The sequence below is a fragment of the Hemibagrus wyckioides genome, linkage group LG06, assembly GCF_019097595.1.
Source record: "Hemibagrus wyckioides isolate EC202008001 linkage group LG06, SWU_Hwy_1.0, whole genome shotgun sequence".
Lineage (NCBI taxonomy): Eukaryota > Metazoa > Chordata > Actinopteri > Siluriformes > Bagridae > Hemibagrus > Hemibagrus wyckioides.
This window is the reverse complement of record NC_080715.1, coordinates 40,607,518-40,619,641: the sequence shown is the minus strand read 5'-3', so window position 1 is coordinate 40,619,641 and position 12,124 is coordinate 40,607,518. Positions and strand designations below refer to the sequence as shown.

The following is a 12,124-nucleotide window of genomic DNA, read 5'->3' as shown; positions in this document are numbered from 1 at the left end:
TCTGACCAGCTTTTCCTCCCTCCCTCCCCCTCTGTCTGTCTGACTATCTCTGACTCTCCCCCTCTTTCTGTCCCTCTGTTTCTCTCTCTCTTTCTGTCTGTCTGTCTGTCTGTCTGTCTCTCTCTCCCTCTGTCTATCTCTCTCTGTCTCTGTCTTGCCCTCTTTCTTTCTGTTTGACTATCTCTCTGTCTCTCTCTCTCTCTCTCTCTCTCTCTCTCTCTGTCTCTCTCTCTCACTCTCTCTGTCTTTCTGACCAGCTTTTCCTCCCTCCCTCCCCCTCTGTCTGTCTGACTATCTGACTCTCCCCCTCTTTCTTTCCCTCTATTTCTCTCTCTCTCTCTTTCTGTCTGTCTGTCTGTCTGTCTCTCTCTCTCTCTCTCTCTCTCTCTCTCTCTCTCTCTCTCTTTCTCTCTCTGACTCTACCTCTGCCCCTGTGTGCATCAACATGGTTTTTTATTCTCTTTTTATTTGGAGATTTTCTTGGATGTTCTGCAACATTAAAAGTATTTATAAACGATAAAAAAGTTTGACATATAAACACATTTGTAATCGTTGATAAATTTGCAATGTTTTCTTACAGGAAAACAATCTTCTTTCTGGAGAAAATGGTGACTCTGCCTCATCACACCTCTATCACCTTGTCGTTGATTGTTTTCCTGGAACAGCACCACCCTGAGAGATGGAGTGATCCATCCAGCATCAGCTCTGAGCTCTAAAACTCTTAATTAATGAGGTGATGTGAAGCTTGATATTGAAGATCTGGGTGTTTTTTTTTAAATATAAATAACCTTTTTTCCCCTCCATCATTGTGTTGGAATATGATCTAAAACAAAATCAGCTCAAGGATCAGTTTAATGTTAGTGCAGCAATAAAAAACAGAGGAATCCAGTAAACCAGGGCAAAAAGCTTTAATCTTTTCAGCCTGACTGAGAACACAGGAGCTTTATCACCCTCTCCGAGGACAAATAAAGAGCCAGTGTTCATCTCTATCACTGAACTCCCTCTGTTCTCTCCGCTTTTTTTCCCTTTCCCCTCGTTTCTTCATGTCCGCCCGCGTGTTTACAGTAAGAGAGACGTCGCACGTATAGAGCCTGTGTGTTTCTCTCAGCCATTGCTACCAAATTGTTCTGAAGTGTTTTATTCCTCCAATTAAATTCATTTGTAGCTACATTTAATTTTGTAGATGAACAAACCGGAACACTGAGCTGCTGAACTTATTATTATTATTATTATTATTATTATTATCGAGAAGAAAAAGCTCCACAGTAATCAATCTAATCATAACAATCATTTATTTTCCTTTATTCATTTTTCCTCCATTTCTTTCTTATTTTCATTTTTCCTGTGGGCAGAGCCTCTCAATCACACATCCAACAGAAAGAATCTGAAGCACTCGTATGCATAAACACAGTTTATTCTCTCTTCATATGGAGATAAAAAGAAGAAACCGTAATATAAAAACTGTAGCATCTCTGAGATATTGCTTAATGGATCTGAATGTACAATATTTGCAGGTAGGATGATATCGGACATTATTTACACGAACACAGGCATGGAATTCATTGCAGAGTCATGTAGCGAGTCATACAGAGTCAAATAGAGAGTCTCATACAGAATTGCACAGCCACATACAGAGTCGAACAGAGAATCACATACAGAGTCGGTTAGAAAAGTCACATACAGAGTTGAATAGAGAGTCACATAGAGAGTTGAGTAGAACGGTGACATAGAGAGTCGAATAGAAGAGTCACATACAGAGTCGAATGTAAGGGTCACATTCAGAGTTGAATAGAGAGTCACATGCAGAGTGGAATGTGAGAGTCACACGCAGAGTCAATAGAAGTATCATATACAAAGTCGAATAGGATTACATACAGAGTCGAATATGAGTCACATGCAGAGTCAAATAGAAGAGTCACATAGAGATTCACATACAGAATCGAATGCAAGAGTCACATTCAGAGTCGAACAGAGAATCACATACAGAGTCGGATAGAAAAGTCACATACAGAGTCGAATAGAGAGTCACATGCAGAGTCAATAGAAGAATCAAATACAGAATCGAATAAAAGAGTCACACAGAGAGTTGAGTAGAAGAGTGACATACAGAGTTGGATAGAGAATCACATACAGAGTCGAAAGTAAGAGTCACATTCAGAGTCGAAAAGAGAGTCCTATTCAGAGTCGAATAGAGAGTCACATGAAAAGTTAATAGAAGAGTCATATACAGAGTCGACTGTAAGAGTCACATGCAGAGTCAATAGAAGAATCATATACAAAGTCGAAAAGAGAATCACAAACAGAATCAAATATAGGAGTCACATTCAGAGTCCAACAGAAGAATCACATACAGAGTCCAATAGAAGAGTCACATACAGAGTCGAATAGAAGAGTCACATACAGAGTCCAATAGAAGAGTCACATACAGAGTCGAATAGAAGAGTCACATACAGACTTAAACCAAGAATCACATTCAGAGTTAAACAGAGAATACAGAATCACATCCAAAAAAAACAGAAACAATATGTGAGTTCTTCAAGACTTAAGATTCCCCTGTAAGTGTTCCTCAAGATCCATGTTGCATCTAAGGCACTAAATTTATCACATTACTCTTAAATCTCTCCCAGGAACAACAGCCAGGTGTGGAGAGGTTAAGTCTTCGGTGACATTGTAAAGATTCTTCATTAAAAGGTAAGAGCTGTACCATTTAATGCTTCATTAGACGTGTGTGTGTGTGTGTGTGTGTGTGTGTGTGGTTCTGGAAAAAGTAGACATATCTCAACCAGAATTTCCATCATTGTAAAATCACATTAAAGTTTTCAGTTCGGATACTTTAACAGCGGGGATCGGATTACAGTCGGAATCTATTAGGTTTATTTCATTTTCAGCTCTCCGACATTTTGATCAAAACGTGACGTTCATGCTCAGCTAGCCAGGATTTTACACGTGTTTATACTTTATGGAAAAAAACCCCCATAGAAACGTGATCATAACAGTAAAAACAAACATTTCTTAAAGTCAAAGTGCTTTTTCTGTCCTTTTTTATTTATTTATTTTAAATATACCCAACTGCATGAAAGGGTTTTAGCATAGTATGACACAAACATATGTAAATTTATCCATATTTAAAAAAAATACTGTATGAGGTAAGAGTATAGACATAATTGTAAGGAGTTTAAGAAGACAGGAAAAAGTGTGTATAAGGATTGTGTGTGAGACGCCGCACAGAAACGTGGCATCTTTGGTGGACAATTACTCACTTCTATCAGCCTGATGTGAAAAGAGGCACTTGAGAAATTTAGAAAATTAGTCACTTGGTTTCGTGAAAAGTAAAACACTAATTTGTTTCTTGTACCAAATGATGCTTATTCTGTAATGTCTTCAGTGGGTGTGGCCTGGCCATACAGATAGCTATATACAGTTTCTAAAGCTAACTAGCGGCTAAACACAGAAAAATTGAACACTGGCTGTTAGATGTATGTATTACATGTTAGCTTCTTTCTGAGATTAACTGTAGTAGCCTGATCTTTAGTTGTAACTCTCTATACATGATTAATAAAAGATTGTACACGTCACAATAAACCATGGTTCAAAAATGAACTTTGTGGGAGCTAAAATTAAATGTATTAGTGTTGCTGCTGAAATCACTAAATCTGACTTTGGACAGCGAACATCGATCTGCTCCATTTGAGATACGGGAACAGTTTGTGTAAAAGAATTTTTTTTCTTTCCCTTAAAGCCTGAAGTTGAAATGTGCATGATGAAATGTAAATCATTATCCCACCCTGGTGCCTGGAGGTGTGCCCTTGACCGAGGCTTCATTCCAATCCTGCTCTCACTAATCGAGCCCTGAACGAGTGTCTCAACACTCCAGCCAGATGAGCGAGAAGGGATTTGGCACTGAACCATTCAAGTGGGCGGGTTTCCAGAAATTTTCTCGCTGCTATTAACCCTCCACCAAAACACTGAAATTGGTTATTTGTCATCCACTTGGAAAGAGGTGTATGAGAGAGACAGACAGAGAGACAGCAAGAGACACAGAGAGACTCACAAAGAAGAAATACTGATGAGAAAAGGCACAAAGTACTGAACTTCAAGTAAAAACAGTGTGAATCTCTTCCCTTTATGGCGCACGGTACTGATGCTCTCTCTGTTAATACTGCTGCAGTTCAGACTTCAACTCACTTCCTGTTTCCAGCCTCATTCTGTAAGCAAAGGAGTGGATTTGGCTGTGCTTGGTCAAAATGAGGTCACTAGGAAAAGACGGTAATAAAAGTGTGCTACTATGAAAATCTATTACTGTTTTTTTTTTTTTTAAAGGCAACAGACTTTAGGATGTAAATACTGTCCTTTTTGTAGTAAAGGCTGTAAGCGTGCCAGTCTGCTTGTTTGTCCGGCGTCAGTCCCCATTGGCTCTGTGGGAGCTGGACGAATCCCAAGCACCACCCTGCTGAAAATGAGGCTTTAACTGATCCTCTTGTCTTTGGTGACCTGGAGAGGGACAGCATCTTCCACGTAATTCTCTCAGCCAATCAGCTGCTCCGCTGCAGTCCTGAACATAAAGCAGTCCGCTCAGTAGAAAAAAAAGGGGGCGGTGTTAAGTATTACATGTCACGCCGGCATCCTCAACATGACCGCAGTTGGTTTTGCCCCAGCCGGAGAACTTGCACTGGTGGATGGTGTCTTCGGTCCCAATACACGCCACGTCATCCATCCAGATCAGACCAGTACCTACAGAAAGACACAGGACGTGTAAACAGGAAGATACAATTAACACCTTCGTTCTTTCATTCAGACATCATGTTGGTTAACATCTGAATAAAGTGAGCAGTGCAGCAGCGCTTTAGTCCTCTAGTCTATCACTTCCTGTGTGTTAAACCTTCTCAGCTTTACCTCCAACTGTTACACAGCACTAACAATAGAGACAGAAACCATGTTTTTTAACCCGTACAAGTCCTGTAGAAATGATAATGTATTAGAACCAGTGCATTGATTATCTTCTTCTGACCAATCAGAATATAGGATTGAACAGTGATGGCTGTGGTGGAGGCTGGACTGAAACAAACAGCTGGTGAACTGAAGGTCTGACAGGAGTGTGTGTTTGAGAAAAATTCTGAGTGATGAACACACACACACACATACACACACACAGTGGGAAGTGGGAAACTTTACTCACAAGTAATGAATAGATGCTTTTCTACTTAAGAGGTCCTGCTTCCAGACCCTGACAGCTTTCATTAATGACTCATCTATGTTTGTTGTCTAATGTCACTCACTCACTTACCACTTTCTGTATTTATGATTTCTACTCATCTAATCTGTACCTGTACTATTTCCGCTAACACGATTAAGACTCGTCTTTTGGCCGGTGTTGTATAATTGTTCTAATGGTTTCATTGCTATAGTAACAGCTCATTCACATGGACTTGGAGATTGGACACCTGAAAGTAAAATACATTGTTGGTAAAGTTTTCTGTTTTAAGAAATGACTAGGAAGCGACTTTTGGAAGAATGGAACTCCATCAAAGTCCATTGTCACACACACACACACACACACACACACCGGGTTCTACAGTGACAAGTTGTGTTTTTTTCCATTAGAGCTACTTGTTCTCTGTGTCCCTGACCGAAAAGGTGAAGAATTGAAATGAGCAATTTTTCATTCCTCTTCATTTGGTTTTCATTAAAACTGGAGCCATTAAATCTGCCTCCATCTCCTCCCTCCCTCCCTCCCTCCCTCCACCCCTTCAACAAAATTCCTGAAATGAACCTCAGATCTTCTCCTTCAACCACCATAAGAAGCCCTAAATCACTTCCAATCTTCAAAACAAAATAATCAGTCCGGGCGGGGAGGGAGCACCGAGGAGCTGCAAGCATGCTCCGATTTACCGTGGAGAAATCCCTTAAAATGCAGAGCATCCTTACAGATAGATCATATATCAGTGCCTGAGACTGTAACTGTAATAAAGAGAAGCCAAAACTTTTACAGTCATGAGTCTCCCAAGGTTCTGGATTTAAGTGAGGTTTTAAAGAAAGGCGTATTTCACGCACCCAGCGACAGTCTGCTCTCCAAACCTCTCCAACCATTTTCATCCTGCGTTTATTTAAACACTCCAAGGAGAAATGTTAAAGCACTAAATCTGACACGCCGCTTCAAGGCTGCAATCGAGTTGCACATGCTATACGAGTTGACGTTTGGGTTTTTTGTTTTCTGCTTTTGTTCCACATCCAAATAGAGGAAAAGGTGCACTGCACTGGCGAGGCGAGCGCCCCTGAGATACCTCTGATCTCATAAGAACTTGCAGATGTTTGCATCTGTGTGGTAGAGCGCGACCGAGAGAGACAGAAGATGAGCAGGGAGCGAAAAAAATCCTGGTTGGTCATTTAATGTGTCATTATTACAAATCTGATTGTTTTGCCATATCAGGGCAACACACACACACACATCTGTGTATTTGTATATGCACTCTCACTGTGCTCATTATAAACACTACAGTCTCGATACACACATGATTCTAATAAGTGAGAAATGAAAAATGACTGCAGTGTTTTCCTGAAAAAAATAAAAGAACAACGAGGCCTTTTTAGGGAAACGAATGGAGCTGCTCCTAAAATCTGAATAACAAATCCAGCCGTTTATAATGAACTCTCATCCTGACCTCATGCTTCAGAAATCTCCGCTCATTCAAAATCCTTTAAACAACACCGGAGCACGCGCATTTCATCCCAACGTGCACACACACACACACACACACACACACACACATATATATATTCTGCTGTTAGCAAACATCTCTATAAATCATCTAAACGAACCGAGCTGTAACGCACGTGCGGTTTAGAAGACCACGAAAATATTTTATAGCGCGGTCTTAACCGCGCGGGCGGGTACGAGAGTGCGCGCGCGCGTGTGAGCTTGTTTTGGAGACTGTATTGAAGGGAAAAAAAACATTTTTTTTTTATTCTACAGTAAATTGAATAATAACCAAGAGCTTGATTTAATATTTCTACAAAACGTGTGGGTAGAAAACGGGGGGTGGGTGGGTGGGTGGGGGGGGAAGCACCGAAGCAGTTTCTACAGTTTTAATTTCAACTAGAAAGTCGTAATTTACGAATATGCAAATTAGAAGTGGCTCGATTTGCAATATTACAACCATATAATGACTTTGGATTTTAAGTAAGGAAGGAAACACTTCTAGTGCGCATGTGCTAGCGATGTTCTAGCAATAACTTTATCGTTGCTATAGTAACTTAACTTATTTACGAGGATTTTAATATAGGATGGTTGATGTAAAGTGAGTAAAAAAACTTTTGTGATCATTGACCTGGTAAAGTTTCCTGTAAGAGCTTTAAATTTAATTTAATTTAATTTAATTTAATTTAATTTAATTTAATTTAATTTAATTTAATTTAATTTAATTTTATGTTTAATTTAATTTTGTTTTATTTAATTTTGTTTTTATTTTATTTATGTGATGGTTTTATCTATCTATCTATCTATCTATCTATCTATCTATCTATCTATCTATCTATCTATCTATCTATCTATCTATCTATCTTATTTAATTCTTACTCACTCACACACACACACACACACACACACTGAAATTCTTACTCACTCTCACACACACACACACACACACACCAGGTTCTACAATGACGAGCTGCATTTTTTTCCATTATAGAGAATAAAAAAGCTGGACAAAAAAAGGGGCAAATTGCTGTGGTCATAGAGTAGTAAAATAACACACATGATCGGGACATGTTGTTATTAGAAAATAATCCACTCCACTTCATCACACCATCCTGCTGTTGATCATTTTCCTGTAACACCATGACTACTGTACAGATCGCATGTGAGATGGCATGTATGCAGATACAAGAATAAGAATCAGCAATATAATATAGAGAGCAAATGAAGCTGGATAAATGGTTCCTCTATCACACACATACTTGGTTGCTTTTCGGTCTGAGAAATCCAATCAGCAGTATCAGATTGATATCACAGCCCCGGTGTGTGACCTCAGAGTTTTCCTAATAAAGCCGTATTAATGTCAGTAGCTCGAAGACATGCTCTAATATACGCTATAAAACCTCTGAGAAAACAAACCGGTGGCCCGGCTGCAACGCTTGGCTGCTCCGGCTTTGTATCTGATGCGGCTGCTAAAGACAGTAGAAGCTCGGCTGCCAGGAAAGTGTGTGACTTCACTGCCGGTGGTGTGTGAGCTAGGAGCAGCTGGCCAACACACACTTTTTTTCCACGACACACACACACTCAGGCTTTTAATGCTTGCAGAGCACTGTAGAGTAAAATCAGTAATTAAAATGTAATTTTTGTAAATGGATGTCGTTTAATTTATGGAGGGTCTGTGTGAGGTAGAGCTTTCAGACACACACACACACAGATACAAGCATCCCACTGAATTTCAAAAAATGTATTTGTCTAGGAATTTCTACTCACTATGTTTACTTTTCTATCATTAAACCCATCACTGTGTGGGTGTGTGTGTGTGTGTGTGTGCATACCTGTACGTGTTCGCCTTACCTTGTCCGAATCGTCCAGTTTTGTGGACCTCTCGTGCTCCCCGGAATCCCAGCATCCTACACACCACGTCTCCATCTTTCTTATCCCACACGTCATCACACACTGTCCCCCAGCGTCCCTCATGATAAACCTCGACCCGGCCCTCGTGTGCCGCCGAGCCGTTCACCAAACGCACCAGAACGTTCTCCACTGCAACACACACACACACACACACAGCATTAAAGACAAGCTAAACACACACACAGTCTCAAAAAGACTAATTTGTGATTCTGCCTAATGAATTATTAAACAGAATCGTAACCAGATTACAGTCTGATGAAATATAGACGTGTGTGTAAATGTATATTCAGTACGCATAACTCAAGACACACGTAAGCCTACTAACACGTGGCAAACAGGTGTTTCACACCCAGCTTGCACAAGGAAGCAATTTCTTTCAGCCTTGGATTTATTACTCTTATTATATATTTTTGTCTCGGAAATTCACATTTCTGAAGTATTCCTCAGGTTCGGATCAGGGTCAAATCACATGTGCGGATTTCTCATAGCATAGAGTTAGCCTTTATTTATGTTTTATTGATGTGGTGCACGACACGTGTGAAAACGGATGAATGAAGCAAAGAAGCAGCGGTTGTCAGGTTTGGAAGGAATTTTGCTTCGATCGTTTAAAATGAATAAAACTCTGTAGTAGAGGTGGTAAAATAACGCCAAACATTCCATGGAAGTACTCTGATTAAAGAAACAACTGAATAATTAAAAATTTTATTCATCGTATCGTTTTATTCATTGTACGAGATCTGAGTGATATATCGGCTGAATTCTCCAGTGTGTATTCTCCGTGTCAGATAGATCTACGATTAAATAAAATCTTGCATAAAGTCTTACATCATCAATCTGCATGATATGATACCAATTAGCTGAATGCTCGTGTGTCAGAATCCGCAGATGATGAGAATGGGACCTGAATCTTTTATTGGTTTTGAAGATTTTGATTGGTTGGACGTTTAGACCGACTCCTTGGCTCTGTAGAGGAATGTAGAAAGTAGAAAAGTAAAGATGCTTAAAAACCCAACTGAAGTACAGTAACATGAAGAACCTCTGCTCTTATTGAACATGAAGTCTAGTCTGTGTGACCTGAAATAAACCAGCTTGTTTGACTGAAGGCATTAGATTCTTTCTCATGTTTGTAAAAAAAAAAAAAAAATCAGAGAACTGTGCAATGTTTGTCTAAGAAATTTTGCTTTGGAAGTAAAAGCTAGTCCAGCTGTGACACATTACCCTTGATCTCTTCCTCAAGGTCCAACGTAAAGTCGGTTTTAAGTCTGTAAACACTCTATAGGATGAGGTATATTATCATTACCGTATCATGCAGGAACCTTACAATCCTTCCGGAGATTAGCGCACGTCCACGTATGAGGCGATGCAGAAATGGCTGTATTCTCCGTGAGACTGTTTACACAAACAGGAGATTAATAAATGGAGGACATTGGATGGTCGAGTGTCGCAGTCCACATGCTGAGAGCTGGATGGACATCTCTTAAATGTGTAGCAGATGCTGTGGCAATTCTGGGAAGCAGAACTTTCTCTGTTCTGATTAAAGCAGCGTGTGACCCTCAGTACATCGTTATAATTTAAATGTCTGCAATTTCACTGGAATGAAATGTGTCTTATTTTACAGTGAAATAATGATGTATATATTTGATAGAATTTTGAGTTTCGATGCAGAAAAAAAAATTACAAGCCAACTTATTTCCTTTCCACCGTTACGTTTGTCATGATGCTTATTAGGACAAAGGGCATCTTTTTCATTGCAAAATCAGGAAATAAACACTTTCACAATGCACTGAGCAGCTTATTGCTTCATAAACAATTGAGATAAAGGCATAAAAGTGTCGTCAAAAAAGTCCCGTGCGTCACTATTGGATAGTGCTTGCAGCATGAGCTACTATCTTATCCCAAATCATCTAAAATATTTAGAGAGCCGGATCTGGGAATGCTAGTCGATTTGGCTGAACCTAGGACCTGAATGTAAGCCAAACCCTGCTAAAGGACACATGCACAAACACTAGGAGTATGTTATTAGCAGAGAAGCTGTCTCCTGCTGTGAAGCACATGGCCTAAGATATTAACCAGTCATTTGATACACCAAACCCTCGGCAGGGGAAAACACATAGGAAATGAAAACTGTAGCTTAATCCATGATGATGCACCGTATTTAGGAGCTAACCTGTCCCACTGCAATTATAAATAGGTAGAACTTGGATTATAAACTCCATGCCTTAGGACTCGTATTATTCCTGGATTCAAGCTATCAGATACAACCTTTCTAAAGCTTTCTGAGTTATTAGAGTCTTGCAAAAGTAGAACTGTAATCAATTATCTCTCGGGCTTGTGCAGAACCAGCTCCAAATATGGCCTTAAATTGGCTCCATTCGACTATCTGCCATAAATGTGACCCCTTCTTGACCCTTCTTCTCTTGACCATCCTGTAGTTCAAGCCCTACCAAGAGGGGTACTTGTATCAGGTGACATAAAGATAATCTACATCTGTTCCATGCTTACTTTCTCTACTGGTGTCCCACAAGCCTCAGTGCTTGGTCCAGTCCCTCCTCTCTCTATCAGCTCTCTTGACAAGGTCATGCCTTTCCACTTTAGTCTGTTTTGAGTTGTAGCTCATCATGTACAACAGCTTAATGTTGATATAATCCTCAAAATAGTTGATTATATATATTTTTTTATGTCTTATTTGTGAATTCTGTGCTTCTGAAATTGTGCCATTTGTGCACCACTGGGGTGGGGGGGGGTATTTGGGAGTTGGTAAGTGCTGTAGTCTTGAAGCCCCACAGATCCATGGTTCCTGATTTGACCCTGAACTTTGATCTGGGGTTATTGTATGTCTGGTTTTCCGGTTGCTTCCCACCTCCCAGGAACATGTCAGTAAGTGACTTGATCACCATAAGATGGACTGGATGCATTCCCAGCTCATGCACACTCCATTGCTGAGCTTGAGTTCCACCACAGCTTGACCCCGGCCAGGATAAAACGCTTAATAAGGATGATGAATATATATCATTGGCAAAAGCCTTACTTGTTCATGCAAGTTTATCTTATAACAAATTGAGAGACCAGTTCAGTTTCTTGTTATCCGAAGACATTTTACATCGACTCACTTCTGGCTTGTGGGTCACAAATTCAGCAGATTTCATTTCCAGTTTTCCTTGTTTCATTCATGTCACTCCACTGCTGAAATTGCTCCACTGGTATCCTGCACATGTCCACACATGATTAAAGACCCTGATACCTGCCTAGGAAAGCTATAAATGGACCGTAAAAGGTAAAGGTGTGTGTTTTCTCTGCTTGATAGAGAACATGCAGTGTACACTTTGCTACTGCTCTGTTAGGTTTTGTTCCATTTGTCACTCAGTGGACCTTGTATCTGCTTTTGGTGGTGGTTGAGGCAGTTTTTCTGGTCTCTGCTGACATACAGCAGGCTTGAGCTTGAGCTGTAGATTTTTCTGGCCTGGAATCCAGCTGGCCTGATATCTGAGTCAAGGACGATGCTTGATTGCTCTCGGCATG

At 40.1% G+C, this 12,124-nt stretch overlaps 1 protein-coding gene across 1 annotated transcript in view; it reads right to left on the bottom strand.

Moving 5' to 3' along the window:
- Positions 1-1,396: 1,396 nt before the first annotated feature.
- The window catches only part of scara5 (scavenger receptor class A, member 5 (putative)), a 50,703-nt gene continuing 39,975 nt past the window's right edge, over positions 1,397-12,124 (bottom strand). Inside the window, exons 9-10 of the mRNA XM_058391833.1 lie at positions 8,546-8,734; positions 1,397-4,731 (exon numbers count right to left, since the gene is read on the bottom strand). Coding sequence (XP_058247816.1) covers positions 4,598-4,731; positions 8,546-8,734 — 323 coding nt within the window. The 3' untranslated portion in view covers positions 1,397-4,597. The remainder of the gene's footprint in view (positions 4,732-8,545; positions 8,735-12,124) is intronic.